The following is a 15805-nucleotide window of genomic DNA, read 5'->3' as shown; positions in this document are numbered from 1 at the left end:
GGGCCCTTGGGCGGCGGCGGCGGCGGGAGGGGCGACGGGCAGGGGCAGGGCCCGGGCAACAGGGCCTCTGCGCGCCGCAGCCGCGCGCTCTCGTCCTGGCGCGCCGCCTCCTTGGCCACCAGCGCGGGGAGCCCCGCGTCGCCCACGCCGTTGCAGAGGCTCAGCGCCGGCGGCGGGGGTGGGTTCTTGCCCTTGCACTCGGCGGCGGCGGCGCCCGGCGCGCGCGGCGGCCCCAGTTCAGCCAGGAAGGGCGATAGGCGCTCGGCGAGGCGCGGGGGCCCGCGGTCCTGGCGGCCCTCCGCCCGCGCCTCCTGGGTCAGGTCCACCACGCCGCGTGGCCCCGCAGCCTCCTCGCGGGCCCTCGGGTCCTTCTTGCCGAACAGCGGGGGCGGCTCCCCGCGGCCCGCCCGCTCCTTGGCCGCACCTTCCCGCGAAGAGCCTTTGGCCGGGGCGCTGGAGGAGTGGCCGCCCGGGGTCCTGGAGGAGGGCGCGTGAGAGTGCAGGGCGCCCGGAGCCCCTGGGGCGGGCAGGTAGAAGCCGTCTGCGGAGAAGAGAGAGAGTGCAGGCGTGAGCGAGTGCCCCCTCACCCCGCCGACGCAGAAGCCGAGGGCCCCTCAGGGGCGCCCTGCAACCCCAGGGTTAGGAAGGACGGTCCTGCACAGCGCAGCCCTTGGAGGGCAGGCTCCGGAAATGGAGGGTCTGGAGGTCATAATCTCGCCTTGGCCACTGACTAACCTCTCTGGGCCTCAGTTTCCTCATCTGGGAAAGGGGTAGAGGCCAGGGTTGTCTTTCGAGCCTACAGAGAGAGGGTCAGGCGAGTACAGCACAACTAGAAGGCACCAGAAGGCTGGGGGGGGGGGGCTGGGGAGGCCCTCAGGAGCAGGGGTCTTGGAAAACAGAGGGGGTGCTGCCTGGCATACTGGGTAGTGGTGGGGACCCCCAGAGAAGCCCCTCAGAAGGTACCCTCCAACCCATCTCCCCACTCCCACCCCAATACCTTTCTGGGTATCGAAAATGCTGGGCTGGCCCAGCTGGCTGAGGAGGGGGCTCCCGCTGCTGGGGGGCTCCAGGTGGTTCAGGTGGAGGTAGGATGGGTACAGCCCGCTGGGCAGATGGGAGAAGCCTGGAAGAGAGAAAAAGTCGGATTGGCCCAAGGCATGGCCTCCCAACAGGAACTTCCTTCCATCCCGCTCTTTTTCTTGAAAATAAAATCTTGGGGCGCCTGGGTGGCGCAGTCGGTTAAGCGTCCGACTTCAGCCAGGTCACGATCTCGCGGTCCGTGAGTTCGAGCCCCGCGTCAGGCTCTGGGCTGATGGCTCGGAGCCTGGAGCCTGTTTCCGATTCTGTGTCTCCCTCTCTCTCTGCCCCTCCCCCATTCATGCTCTGTCTCTCTCTGTCCCAAAAATAATAAATAAAAAACGTTGAAAATAAAATCTTTTAGCTGTGGAGGGAGCCCCTGGTTCCGGGAGCCCTGAGATCTACGACCAGCTCCGTAGAGCAGGCTTGCCTCCCTCTAGGCCCAGCCAGCCCCCAGCCGCTTAAGCCCTCAAATCCCCACCGGAAGAGGATCCGAATGGCTCCAACTAAGCAGCAGCAGATGATGATGATGATGATGATGATGGGGGGGGCTCTAATCACAGGCCAAGCGCTGCCAACTGTCTTGCCTTTGTTATTCTCATTTAAACTTCAGCAGCACAAAACTCTAAGAGGCGGATACTCTTAACATCCTCACTTTACAGATGAGAAAACAGGCTCAGGGAGGACCACTGGCCCAAAGTCACACAGCAGAGGAGCCCGACTGTGAACGGAGGTCACTGGGACAGTTAACCTCAACCCCACACAGACCACGTCGGGTGGTTTACTGATTTAATGAGTCCCTTCTGCTGTGTGACCCAGAGCAGGTCGATCACCTCTGAACTCAAGCCTGCCCAGCATCTCCAACTGTCAGGTCTCCCAGGAAGGTGCCGCCGGGAAAGAATTCCTCCTGGGGAGGATCCTTCCGGTGAGGTCTTCCCACCAGGGATGCCCAGAATGGGGGCTTTGTGGGACAGAGAAGACAGGAGAGGGTAGCCACAGAGAAAAGAAAGGAAACATCTAAGAGGGCACGCAACGGAGGCCCAAGAGCCCCTGAGCAGGGCCCAGAAAGCCAGGCCAACTGGCGAGCAGGCAGGTTGCCGAGCACCGGGGGAGGGTCCTGATGCTCTGCCTGGGCTGGAGGTCCTACGGGACCAAAGGCCACTCGGAGACACCTGAGACTCGGGTCTCACGTGCCCCCAGTTGTTCCCTCCGAGGCCAGAGATGCAGGCCCTGTCCCTGGCCACACCGGGCCCACGTTTCTCCCACGGCACCACCTGCTAAAGATATTAACCACAACCCCAGAAAAATCAAGAGCACCTGATACACGTGATCTCTTTCAAGCACTGAAACATCGCATCGGATCCCTCTGCTTTCTCGGCTGTAGAGTGGACCCGGCGGTCCTTACCTCACAGCTTGCTGGGCGCATAAGATGAGTTCAGATGTGCAACGCAATGTACATAGTAATAAGCACCCTACGTGCTTGGAACCGTTACTGCATATGCGTTACTGCATGGCACTTGTGACACGGAAGAAAAGGGAGTCGGGAGGGGCAGAGGAGCAGGCTGGCGGCACGCAGGCACCAGAGGCACAGTCTTAGCTCTTCAGGTCCCTCCAGCCCCACCCTGGCTGAGTGAAGAGGGAGGCTCAGGTGGGACCGCAGCCCCAAAAGACTGCCCACCTTCCCAGGCCTAGAGAGGCAGGACCACCCCCTCCTGGTGAGCCCCTGGCACCGAGGAGAAAGTGGGGAGACAGTGCGCTGCGAAAGACCCCAGAAAGCCCTCGGGTCTGCAGTGGACGCTCCCAGGACCCAGCATCCAAAATCCACCAGAGTGGGGGGAAGAGCTCAGGGTCCCTCAGGCCCATCCCTTCCCCGACAGAGGGGACCGTGGCCCTCACTGCAGAACTGCAACAGGAGGACCCGATGACCCTGGTCCCACTGCTCCCAACACTGCTTATCGAGGGTCCCCAGGGAGACCGCGGTGACCAGAACTAGGCCCTGCCCTCAGAGCTCACTCTGGCAGGAAAACGGATGTCTCACAAATTAACACACAGATAAACCTGTCCTTCAGGTGAGAGGTGGGCCAGGGCAGGGGGGTGGGGATGCGGGTAGCTGAGCCCTAAGGGATGAACAGTGGGTGAGGGCCCACAGCGGTGGGAACAGCTTGTGCGAAGGCCCCGTGACAGAGACCAGAGGAAGCACTGAGTATCTGAGGAACAGCAGGGCAGCTGGATGACCAGGCCTTGTCCCCCCACCCCCCAGCCACGGCAAGAGAGAGGCCCGGAGGTGGAAGGGAGTGGGCAGGATGGAGAGGTGCCAAGGACAGTGGCCCACAGCCCTCAGCCCCGCCCACCTGGCACACTCCTTACCTTCATGGGCATGAGCGGCCCACAGCTGCACCATAGGCAGGTTGCTGGGGGTAGGGGAGCGGAAGGAGAGGTCAGAGGGCAGGGGCACGGGGCTCCCATGGGACGAGGCTGAGGGCCCCATCCCGCTGGCCACAAAGCTGCCCAAGAAGGCCTCGCCTGCAGAGAGAAGGGGGGGGGACTGTCAGGCACCCACCAGGCCCCCACTGCCCAGCCCAGCACCCCAGAATCCCCATGTCTCCCCCACTTCTTGGAGCTACCACTGGCAGGGACACCAGAGAAGCCTTTCCGCCCCACCCCTGACCCTCCGGCTCAGGATGGGTCTGGTCACCTCGACCAGATCCCCCGGGGACTTGAAAAGGCTGCAAGTGTGGCCCCAGAGGAGCAGCCAGAAGGACGCCCGCCACCAGAGACCCTCACCTCCAGGGCACCCGGCAATTAGCAAGAGGGCTCTCCCAACCCCAGACCCAAGCGGGATGGTCTCCCCACCTGCAGATAAGAGCTGAGGTGCGGCGGGGGACAGGGACCTCCCGAGGCCACAGAGCGAGGGGGTAGGGGGTGGGGGGCCCGTGGCCTAAACCCCTGCTCACGTTGAGCTCCTGGATCAGGGGGGACCCCACGAGTCGGAGAGCGACCCCAAGGCGGCCCTGGTCAGACCTGAGGCGTTCTCGGCCAGCATCGGCCAGCCCGGTGCCGGAAGAACCACGTGCCCATTTGAGGCACCAGGAAGCTGCTGTTCGGAGGTGGGCAGTGCCCGGTCGCACAGCCAGGGAGCCCTGACCCGGAATACACACCCCGCAAGCACCCCACAACTACAGCGGATTCGCGAGAGGAAGCAGCGAAAGACCGAGAGCAATGGGCCATCCTTCCAGAGAGCAGAGCATCCCACCCAAGGTCCCTCGGATGGGGGTGTGGTGGCCAACTGCTACTCGGTAGAGCGGCGTGCCGGGGCCTGGCTGGACGTCGCCTACCCCAGCCACGCCTCACCTGGCCAGGCCCACCCCAGAAGGGATGCCCCCTCGCTGCCGCCGGCCAGGGGCGCTGGCCCTCAGGATCCATCACCCCACCCTTCAGGGGAAGATCCCGGCGGGCCTCCGGGTCACAGGCCAGGGGGAGGCCTGGGAGACTTGGACGGGGGGCTGCCCTTCCCTGGCCTCAGGTCGCTCATCAGCAAAATGGGAATACTAACGCCTCCCTTAAGAACCACAGTGAAGAGGAAAGCACGCACCGCAGGAGAATAGTAACAACAAACGGCAGCCTCGCCCAGTCACTGACGAGCACCAGTCTGGGGACTGAATCCTCCCCCCAACGCCCCCAGGAGGAGGGGCGGAGGCCTGCACACAGAACCGAGCATGGCGGGGATGTCCAAGCAGCCAGCAGGAGCCAGCTCTGGCCAGCCCGAGCTAAGGGCTGCCCGTGTGCCCCCTCGGGTAACCTCCCCACATCCCTGTGAGGCGGGCACTGTCTGCAATGACCCAGACGAGACACCATCGGCGGCCCCAGCCCACGGGTGGGGGGGGGCTCCCAGAGCCCCGTCCCACCTCAGGGTCCCCAGCAGTACCGTATGCAGTCTGTATACGACAGGTGCTCGCTTACTACCTCCCGGGGGCACAGGATGCCACAAAGTCCACCCGGTCCCTTTGGGGGTACATGCAGGGAAACAGCAGGAGGACACCTTCTGGCCACATGTGCCATCACCGGACCCCGTGTCTGCGGGGTCCCCGTCCTCCAACCCGGCCTCACCCAGCCCCCTCACCAGACTCCAGCGCCAAGCCTTCGGGACCCAGGGCCATGGCAGCCGGTCAGGACACCCATGTGGCCCGAGCCCGGGCAGCAGGGCCTCTGGGCCCCGCCAGGCCCCAGGCTTCCTCCTTGGCAGGCAGGCGGGTAGAAGGCTCCGGAAGCCAGCAGCCAGAGGTTTGCGCAAGGGCTTACATCAGCCACCAGCTCTTCCTGCCTCGGGCCTCGCGGAAGCCCGGTGGCCCGGGCCTGCCCCTGCCCAGGCTTGTGAAACCCGCCCAGCAGCACCCAAGGCCCGGTGGGGCGTTGGTGCCCGGATGCCACCAACGGCTCCCGCCCGCCACAGGGGCTCAACGGCGCCCAAACTCCCTTCCCCGGGCCCGGCGGGAATTCTGGTGCCCTGGCAAGACCACGCGGGCCAACGTGTGCCCCTCCCAGACCAGAGCTGTGCGACGCTGTGGAACGGGCACACCGTCGCCACCCCACCGCCAGTCACAAGGACGGTTACGCACGACAGTGGCGTTCATTTGCACATATACCCTGCCCCCCCCCCCCCCCCCCCCCCCGCCGTGCTCTCCCCGAACTATCCTCCCGAAGCTGCCGAGCGATGGATCTCGGATGCAAACCAAACACACTTCCGAATGCCGGTGGCTGCCTCCGTTCCGCCCCCAGGTGTCCTTGTCGACCCCCCCAGACCCGGCCCGTTTCCCCCTTAGGTGGGTGGGGCCTTCCCGGCGCCTCACCGAAGCCCCTCCAAGCCCCTGCCAAAGACACTTGGTAATGCGGATCCCTCCCCGCAAGCAGGTCCCCTCCCTGCAGGCGAGAACCGCCAGCCTCACTTCCTGCCACCCGGGACCAGGCATACAGCAGGCGTCAACTCGTGGACTGGCTACACGAGCGCCGTTTCTAATCCTCCGATGGCAAAAGCAGATAGACACGCGTCAGGATTAGGAGACAGGGTAGTGCTCCCTTCGGCAGCGCAGATACTAGGGGGAGGGGCGGCCCCTGACCCCTGAGGACACCCACCAGGCGCCATGCCAGGCCATCCTGCCCGGTCTCCCTGGCGTGGAGGACAGGCAGCTGACCCCCACCCCGCATCGCCAGAGCCTCCAGGCTGCCGTCCGAGGCCCCGGCCCATGCCCCAACATCCCTGGTGCTCCTGTCAAAGTCTAGGTACACACCCCTGCTCCTCACACCCGCCCCTGGGGACCCGGTGATGGCTTCCTAGCTCCCCAGATGTGGGTCTCAGGGCTCCGAGGGACAGCGACAGTCAGGCCAGAGCCCAATGGTCTCTCCCTAGACTTTGCTGGACATCGTCCCGCAGGGCCCGAGGTGGGAGGGGCTCTCCCTGCCACCCACCGCAGGCTGAGCTCGAGGCCCGGCCCCCACCCTGGTCCCAGGCCGCCCCCTGGTGGCAAGAGGTGCCGCCTGCTCACTGGCCGCCTTGGAAGCCAACACCAATGACCTAAAACACACGTGTAACCACAACAAATTACCGTCATCCAGAATAATAACGGCGAACGCTAAACAAACAGGCTGGGCCACCTGGCACCACTCATGCTGAAACCACTTCAGGTTCACACGTGGTCATTTGTGGACTCTTCTCGCCGGCATGAGGACAAGCAACGATCGCAAGTCACAGGGCGCTGGGCAGGGCGCGGAGCTGGGGCTGACCCCAGAGCCCAGCAATCGCTGCCCTGCTTGCCGTTCGGAGCAGGCCAGGTGAATAAATGACACTTACGGCCCCGTAACCGACAGCGTCGGACACGTGCTGAGGCTACCTACAGCAGCCACTTGTGGCTTCTGAGCACGTAAATGTGGCTGGTGAGTTAACACATCTTTAATTTTCTGAAATTTTCATGAGTCTAGGGGCACCTGGGTGGCTTAGTGCAGCGTGCAACTCTTGATTTCAGCTCAGGTCATGATCTCGCGGTGTGTGAGTTCGAGCCCCGCGTCGGGCTCTGCGCTGACGGCTCAGAGCCTGGAGCCTGCTTCCGATTCTGTGTCTCCCTCTCTCTCTGCCCCTCCCCCGCTCGTGCTCTGTCTCTCTGTCTCAAAAATAAATAAGAACATTAAAAAAAATTTTTTTTTACCGTGTTTTAATTTTAAATTAGTTTATACTTAATTTAGCTTCAGTCTGCGAGGGCCTCTCCTTGCTGGAAACTAGACTGGGGCCAGGGACGAGACCTCTGACAAGCCCGTCCTCCACCCCAGGAAGGGAGGTAACAGAAGGGTCCCCAGGGACGACAAAGAGACAAGACCCTGGCTCCAAGGCCCACTTGCTCTGTGACTCTGGGCAAGTTTCTCGGTGTCCCCAGGCTGTGTGAAGTGGTCACATGGTAAAACATAACGTGTAAAATGCTTTCGTGAAGTGCCACGGGACGTCAGCTGCCATTTTGACTGTCATTCTCATGATTTTTCGGTACAAACCCTGGGGCTCGGAGAAGCAGGGCACCTGCTCAAAGTCGGGGTGTGGAAGGGACCACTTCCTCTACCCAAATTCCCTCTGTCCTTCCTTAAAACTTTAATTTTGCAACCAGAGTGCTAGTGATGGCCCCCTACGAAGGCACTAAATACTACTGAATCACATACTTCCGAACGGTTAATTTGAAATTCATTGTATGAATTTCACCTTGAACTGGACGACAACAACAACAAATGAAAGCTCTCCTCTCTGCTGGCTGGTAGACCAGCCTCTCTGCCCAGAGCGCCCTGATGCCCGGCGCAAGGCAGGCGGTCCCTGGGCTGGCAGCTCCCCATCCTGACTCACCCTCCCACAGGCCTGGGAGCGCAGGAACTTGGTTCTCCTCATTTTACAAAGAAACTGAGGCTCAGAGCTTGCCTGGGGGGACCAAGTTGCTGGGACACTGCTATAGACACACTGTCACACCAAGCCCTCAGCTTGGGAAGCCCACCATGGCGGACCCCTGCCTCTAGTCCAGTCCTGGGCCCTGAGAGAGGGAAAGTGAGGGAAAGTGAAGGAAGTCCCTCCCCCAGCCCCCTCCCCCACCGCCACCCTAGGAGGTGCTTGGAAAGTGGTCTTCTCCTTCTCTGGTCCTCAGTGCCCAGGGAGAGGGCAAGGATGCCCCAGGGGGGCCGAGGAAGGAGGCACTGAGGCCCAGCTCTCCGGGGGAAAGATTCAGGGTCCCTCCAGGAGCATAAGCAGCAGAGAGCTGGGTAAGGTCGGCCTTAGCTCCCCCCTCTGTGCCCCCTCACGCACTGAGTTAACAGGCCTTCCCCAAGCTGGGACCACCACCATCCCAGCCCCTCCCACTCCACACACTGCCAGCCATGGACAAGCACACCAGGATCGCGGCAGTGAGCTATGGATTTGGGGACACTGGCCAGCCTGTTTTCAGCCGTCACCACCCCCCTCACCCACACCTGGAACACAGGAAGCGCTTCCGAGGTTTGCCTACTCTGAGGCTGGCCAAGGTCACCAGAAGGCAGCACCTGAATCCACACAAGGTCCGTCCTTCCGTCTGTCCATCCATCCATCCCTCCTTTCTTCCTTCCCTCCCTCCCTCAATGCTTATGTAGGCCTAGTGTGTGTCAGGAGTTGGGGACTAAGCCCATCCAGATACACTCTGTAATGTGCTATGCTATGCCCATCTGCTGCCAGACACCCCCCGTCCCCCGGCCAGAGTAACAGGCCACCTCAGCTGGCCAGGGGAATCCGGCCTCTGTAACAGATGGAAGCCACTGGGGACCCTTCTAGTCCTGCTCTGGTGGGAGCAGGGAGGGGTACTTGGCGAGATCACGGTGGGTACAAAGGTTTGGTAAACGATGAAGGATTTTATCACTCCAAACGGGCTGGGCTGGAACATGGAACAGCACAGCCTCACAGGCTGCACCCCAGGGCCTTTGCACCTCAGCCTGGAATCCCTTCCTCCCTCCAGATACGCCAAATGGTCTGGAAACTCCCATCTGTATAGACCTCGCTCCCTTCTCTGATACCCCAAGTGACGCTTGATGAATACGGCCTTCCCTAACCATGCTATTTTATTTATTTTGCTAACCACGCTATTTTGGACTGCGACCCACCCCACCCTACACCCTTTCCTGCACTATTTTTCTCCATAGCGCTTATCACCATTTATCATACCAAGCACACATTAGTTCCTTCTTTATTGTAGCTCCTTGTTTATTGTCCCTCTCCACCCACTGGAACAGGAGTCGGCAAGCTTTTTCTTGAAAGGGCCAGATAATAAATCATTTAGGCACTGTGGGCCTATCTTGCCTGCTACAGGGAAAGCAGCCACAGACAACACATAAACTGTTGGGCTCTGTGCCAATAAAACTTTATTTACAAAAAGCCGGAGGTACACCTAATTTGGCTAGGGTCCGCAGACCCTTACGTTACAGTGTGGGTTTGTTCCACCCCAAGTGCCCCCTACGCTGCACACAGAAGGAGCTCAATTATGGAGGAGAGGGATGGGTGAGGTTATGATCAGCCAGAGCCTTTCCTGAGAACCCCGTTTCACAGCCAGCATACGGTGTTCAAGAGGCTTTGCTTCATTCTGTCTCCCCACCCCCCTCAACCCTGGGAGGGGAGGATTCTTAACTCTTCTGCAGATGAGGAAATTGAGGCTCTGACTCCAAATTCTGCACTTTTCCACTCCGCCACACCACCCAGACGCTAGACCCTATTTGCCTGGTTTCACTCCCAGCAAAGCCTCCCCCCTAACCAAAACAGAACAAATCTATCGTCCCTTTCTATTTAAAACGTTCCGGCCTCAGAAAGGAGCTGTATCCCTTAAAGTGTCACCAAAGGCTATCAGAGCATCTCATCAGCATGATCAAATCAGGGTTATCACCCAGAAAAGAGCTCATTCCAGCCCAGAGCACCGACATGTGACTCAGGCGTTTCTATGACAGCAGCTGAAAATAGGGTGAGGACCCTCCAGATAAAATGACCTTCACTCCCACTGATCCCGAGACGCACAGACCTCTGTAATAGCTAAGCCAGAGAGCGGGTTAATGCCCTCGCCGTATAAAAAAGAGTCTGATCATTCAGTAAGAATCCCAAGCAAATCACCGACAACAGCAAATGGCTGAATCCAGTAAGAAATTTCTCGTTAGGATTTACAAAGTATCAAAAGGGGATGACGCCATTTTCGTCTTTCCAACCAGCACATTTGGGGTTTGGCTGCGGGGAGGGCGGAGGCGGGGTGGGAAGCCACCCAGGGAGGGTGAGTAGAGAGCCAGCCCATCCCCAGCTTTCAGAAAGCAAATCAGCAGAACCCTTCAAGGCCTGGAAAAGGCATGCAGACCCACTTTGGGGGTCCCTCCCAAGGAAATCACCAGATGTACCTCCTAGGATGCTCACTTTGGTCAGACTGAGCCAGAGATTCAATGCAATCCCAATCCGAATCCTGGCAGCTGTGTGTGCGTGTTCAGTCTCTAAATGTTACCCCCAAACAGGAAGCAGACTCCCGAGGAGGTATCTGCACACCCGTATTCACAGTGGCATCATTTGCAATTATTCCCACCAGCCGAAGGTAGGAGCCCAGAACTCGGTCCATCCATAAAATGGAACATGATTCAGCCTTAAAAGGAAAGGAGGGGCCCCTGGGTGGTGGCTGAGCCAGTTAAGCGTCCGACTCTTGGATTTCGGCTCGGGCCACGATCTCACGGTTCATGAGTTCAAGCCCGGCATCGGGCTCTGTGTTGGCAGTGTGGAGCCTGCTTGGGATTCTCTCTCTCCCTCTCTCTCTCTGCCCCTCCCCTGCTCGTGTTCTCTCTCTCTCTCTCTCTCTCAAAATAAACAAACAAATAAATAGTTTATTTAAAAAAAAAAAAAAGGAAACTCTGACATGTGCTCCAACATGGATGAATCTTGAGGACATTATGTTCAGGGAGATCAGCCCAGACACAGAAAGACAAATGCAGAGATCAAAGTAGGATCCCTCTTTTAGGAAGGTCCCTGGAGGAGCCAAGTTCATAGAGACAGAAAGTGGAAGGGTGGGTGGCAGGGGCTGCGGGGGGAGGGGCAGGGAACAGGGAATTGTTGTTTAATGGGGACAAGGTTTCGATTTGGGATGGTGGAAATGTTCTGGGGACGGAGGGCGGTGATGGCTACAGAGCAGTGTGAATGTCACAGAACCGGACTCCTAAAAGCAGTTAAAACGGTAAATTTTCATGCACTTCACCAGATTATAAAGAAAAAACAGTTACACCGAAACACAAAGGGTCGAGAACGCGCCAAGGCAACCGTGAAGACGAAGAACGACGCGGGAGCTCTTTGCTAGCAAATCCCCAAGCGCATGTGCCCACGGTGCCGAAGCTGGGACAGCACCGGCACGTGGGCACAGGCACGGACCTGGGACAGGTCAGTCCTCAGACGGCCCCGCACACGCAGCAGAGAAAAGATCTCAGGAAACACTGCCCATCAGCTTTGGAGAGCCACGCGGGAAAAGCCCGGAGTCTTGACCCCCTGGGTCCACACTGCACATAAAAATCAATTCCAGGTGGACTGTGGATCTACACGTGAAAGGCAAAACAGGAAAGCTTCTAGAAGAACATGCCGAAAAAATACCTTCACAGCCCGAGGGCAAACAAAGGTTTCTCAAAGCCCATTTTATAAACGGCACGAACCAAAGAGATAAGAATGATGTACCGGAGATTACGTTCCAATGAGAAATGTCCATTCATCCCAGGACACCATTAGGAGGGAGAAAAGGGAAGCTACCGCATGGAAAAAGTTCTGTGCCCTACGTCACCAGGGAAGGGTCTGTATCCGGAATATACAAAGAACTCCTGCAATTCAATGAGAGAAAGTCAGACAAGAGAAGGTAGAAATGGGCACCCGGAGGGTCACAGATAAGATATCCAAATGGCCAGTAAACTGATTAACAAGGCACTCATTCTCTTTTTTTTTTTTAAGCTTTTTTTTTTTTTAAAGTATTCTCTACACCCAACGTGGGGCTCGAACTCACAACCCTGAGATGAAGAGGTGCACACTCCTCCGTCTGAGCCAGCCAGGCGCCCCGGTACTCAGCCTCTAAAACCAGGGAGGGAAGGTGAATTTAAACTACCACATACGGGCCCACCACAGGGGCTGATGTCACCACAAGGACAGATGGACAGGATTAAATATTAATACGCGGCTGGAGGAAGCGTAAATTGGTACAAGCACTCTCGAGACCGGTTGGGCACAGTCTGCCAACCTTTGTGACCCAGCCGTGCCCTCGCAGGTATACATCCGAGGGCAAGGTGCGGAAACGCGCACAGCAAGTTGGCATTTCTCTGCCTTCCGCGCGCAGAGTCTAACCACGATAGTAGTCAAAATCGGAAAACGACCCAAATGTACATCAACAGTCGGATAAACAAATCGTGACGTGGCCGCACCACGAACATCTCCAGCGAGGAGAAACTACCACCACCCAGCCCGGGGCCGTGGTGAATCTCACCACCTCACCCAAAAGGCTTCCTTGTACTACCTGCGCGGACAGGCGACTCAAGCGACTCTAATCTCGGGCGGTTTGAGAAGGTCACCTCTTGGGAGGGGGAAGAGAGCAGGGGGACCGTTACGCAGTGGGTTCAGTTTGTGAAAAAAAGAATACAACTGTACGTCTATGATCTATGCCCATTTCTCCATGCATCTTAAACCCCAATAAAAAATATCCATATGGGGCACGTGGGTGGCTCAGTGGGTGAAGTGTCCAACTCTTGATTTCGGCTCAGGTCATGTTCTCATAGTTGTGGGATCAAGGCCCGTATCAGGCTCTGTGCTGAGTGTGGAGCCTGCTTGGGATTCTCTCTCTGCTCTTCCTCTGCCCTTCTCCTGCTTGTGTGTGTGTGTACGTGTGTGTGTGTGTGTGTGTGTGTTCGCTTCTCTCTCTCTCAAAAAAAAAAAAAATCTCTAGGAAAAGTAAGGTCAGTGGGGGCAGGGAGAGGCCAATCTGAACACTAACATGATAAGTATTACATTTTAAGTAATCTTTATGAGTAATTTTTACAAACTCTCACCTTGACAGAGTTTGCAAAAACTGAAGCAAATGAATAAATTAAAATGAGCCAAGAGAGGAAAAAAGGAAAGAGAAGGAAAAATTCCTACCAATGACCAAGCTCTCCCCAGCCCCTGGCTTTCTGGCAGGTAGCTCAGGCCTTGCTTCTAGAGGCCCTCACTTCCCAGCTGTGTGGCCTTGGGGAGGTAACACCACCTCTCTGTGCCTTACTTTCCTCTAAAGTAAAGTGAAGGCAGCAGGAAAGGAACGAAGCCGTGACCACAGCACTCCCCTATGCTAGAGGCAAGTCCCACACGACAGATAAGCAAGGCTGAGGGACAGAGCTCCAAGCTGGGTTGGGGGGCGGGGGGGCATTCTTGGTGCTTTGCACATTCTTGGTGCTCTGGCTGGGCCACGCGACCTGTGGCCACTGCCACTGTCCCCAAGCTCCCATCAGTGCGGCAGAGACAGCGGTGAGTCTTGAGCTGCAGGGGTTCCTCCAAGGCAGGCAGAGAGGAGCCACCAGGCCAGATCGACCAGCTGCTGCCCTGCCCTGCCCGGCCCTGCCCTGCCAGGAGGGAAGGAGACCCGCTGGGCTGGGCGGCCCCAGCCCCCCCTCCCCATCCCGCCTCTCCAGCTACGGCCGATGGGTTTGTTCCTCCAGCTCCGTCACTCAGCCTAGTGCTTGCTACCAGGCCTCTCCCCTCCCGCTGGGAGGCAACCCTGGCTCCCCCCAGGGGGTCAGATCCCAAAGCACATCTTTTAGCTAACCCCACCCCCACCACAGAAGGACAATGGGGCTTTAACCCCCGTCCTACTCCCAGCCCTGAATATGGGACCCCTGTGGGCTGGGACTTTGCCTGGCCCCAACCAGGTGCCCAGCCCACAAAGTAGGTGCTCAAGTCCAAATAAAGGGAATCCCGCAGCAGCCCGGAGGGTCAAGGCCTCAACCCTGCCAAAGACATGCAAATGCATCCACTCCAGCCTTGCCCCAGGGCTCCAGACGTTCTCAGTTCTAAAGCAATTAGAGGACTTGCCCGTGGATTTTCTTTCCTCCCTAACCTAGGTCTAGGTCTAGAGGAGGAAGTAGAGAGGGAGGGAGGAGGGCCTTCTAGAACCCCTGGGCCGAAAGCTAGAAAGCCCGTGAGTGGGACAGGCAGGGACCCAGGAACCAGGCCTCCCCTCCCAGGCACAGGGGCCAGGGGAAGGAGAGTGGGCTGGATCCCAGGAGTGGTGCATAGAATCTGTCCTGCCAAATCCTTTCCCAAACGCCAGAACCCCACGACGACAACAGCAATGCAGCTTAACAGGGAGAGAAACAACAAAATACAGGAATGGAAAGGAAACAACACTCACAACATTCTGGAAGCAGGAAGCAGGGACCAAAGAGGCAGGGTGGGGAGCTGGGAGAATTGCAACTGAACCTCGGAGGTTACCGAGAAACAAGCAATTCCCGAGAGGGGCAGAACTTGGACCCAGTACCTGCAAAGGCCACGGTGCAGAGAGGAGCAGAGAAAGAATGGAGAGCCCCCCACAAGCCCTCTGTTTACTTACTAGGGGGCCGATGGAGCCACTGAGGGTCTTTGGCTACATCCTCAGGGCTGGGGTGGGGACCGAACTGAAAAATGGATCTCAGTAGAAACCTTCTTCCACTGTTGCAGCTGTTGGAAGGGGAACAGCCAGGCTTTAGCTCCCCTGTGGGCAGGAGACTGGAACTCCTGCCTGGGAGTCTGGCAAACTCAAAGGGAAAGATCTATAGAGACATTCGGGGGAGTTCCACAAGGGTCAGTGGGTCCCCCTAGCTTTGTTGTGCCTCCCATCTTAAATATGAAGAGACACCAGAGAATCAACCAGCAGACACCCATGGAAGTCTCCAATGTGAAAGACAAGTGAGAAAAAAAAAAAAAAACTACATACACACACACACACACACACACACACATATATACACACACACACACACACACACACACACACACATATACACACACACACATTCTCCAAGTGATGAGAATTAATGTATCCATGAAACAAGAACAGGGTGGCTCAGTCACTTACGTGTCTGACTCTGATTTTGGTCATGATATCACGGGTTTGTGAGTTTGAGCTCCCCATCAGGCTCTGTGCAGACAGCACAGAGCCTGCTTGGGATTCTCTTCTCTCCCTCTCTGCCCCTCCTCTGCTCATGCACGCACACATGCTCACTCTCTCTCTCTCTCTCAAAATAAATAAATAAACCTAAAAATTAAAAAAAGGAAGAATATCCAATTATAAGAGCTCCTAGAAATTAAAAACATTACATTGAAAGGTTAGAAGACAGTTAAGAACATGTCCTAGAAAGCTGAATAAAGAGAGATGGAAAACAAAAAATAAAGTATAAAAAAAAGTAGATGATCAGTCTAGGAGATCCAATATCTAATGAATAGGAGTACTAGAGGGAAGGGGATTACAAAATACTAATAAAATTAATATTAATTCAAAAAAATAATAATAATTCAGCCTGAAGGACCTCAGTTTCCAGATTACTATGGCCTATGGAGCACCCAACACAGGAAATGCAAAAGAATCCACAGGAAGACACATCGATATGAAATTTCAGACCACAAGTGATGAAAAGAATAGTAACAGTGTTAATATCCATGAGGCTTACTTTGTGCCAAACAATGTCCTGGGCA

The 15805-nt window shown here is 57.3% G+C and overlaps 1 protein-coding gene across 1 annotated transcript in view; it reads right to left on the bottom strand.

The window, feature by feature from the left end:
• Window positions 1-15805, bottom strand: part of TNRC18 (trinucleotide repeat containing 18) — an 89234-nt gene that overhangs the window by 62624 nt on the left and 10805 nt on the right. Inside the window, exons 3-5 of the mRNA XM_049638973.1 lie at window positions 3445-3600; window positions 998-1123; window positions 1-541 (exon numbers count right to left, since the gene is read on the bottom strand). Of these exons, the coding sequence (XP_049494930.1) occupies window positions 1-541; window positions 998-1123; window positions 3445-3600 (823 nt within the window). The remainder of the gene's footprint in view (window positions 542-997; window positions 1124-3444; window positions 3601-15805) is intronic.

This window comes from Panthera uncia, chromosome E3 (assembly GCF_023721935.1).
Source record: "Panthera uncia isolate 11264 chromosome E3, Puncia_PCG_1.0, whole genome shotgun sequence".
In the NCBI taxonomy this organism is placed as follows: Eukaryota; Metazoa; Chordata; class Mammalia; order Carnivora; family Felidae; genus Panthera; species Panthera uncia.
This window is presented reverse-complemented; position numbering and strand designations above follow the sequence as displayed.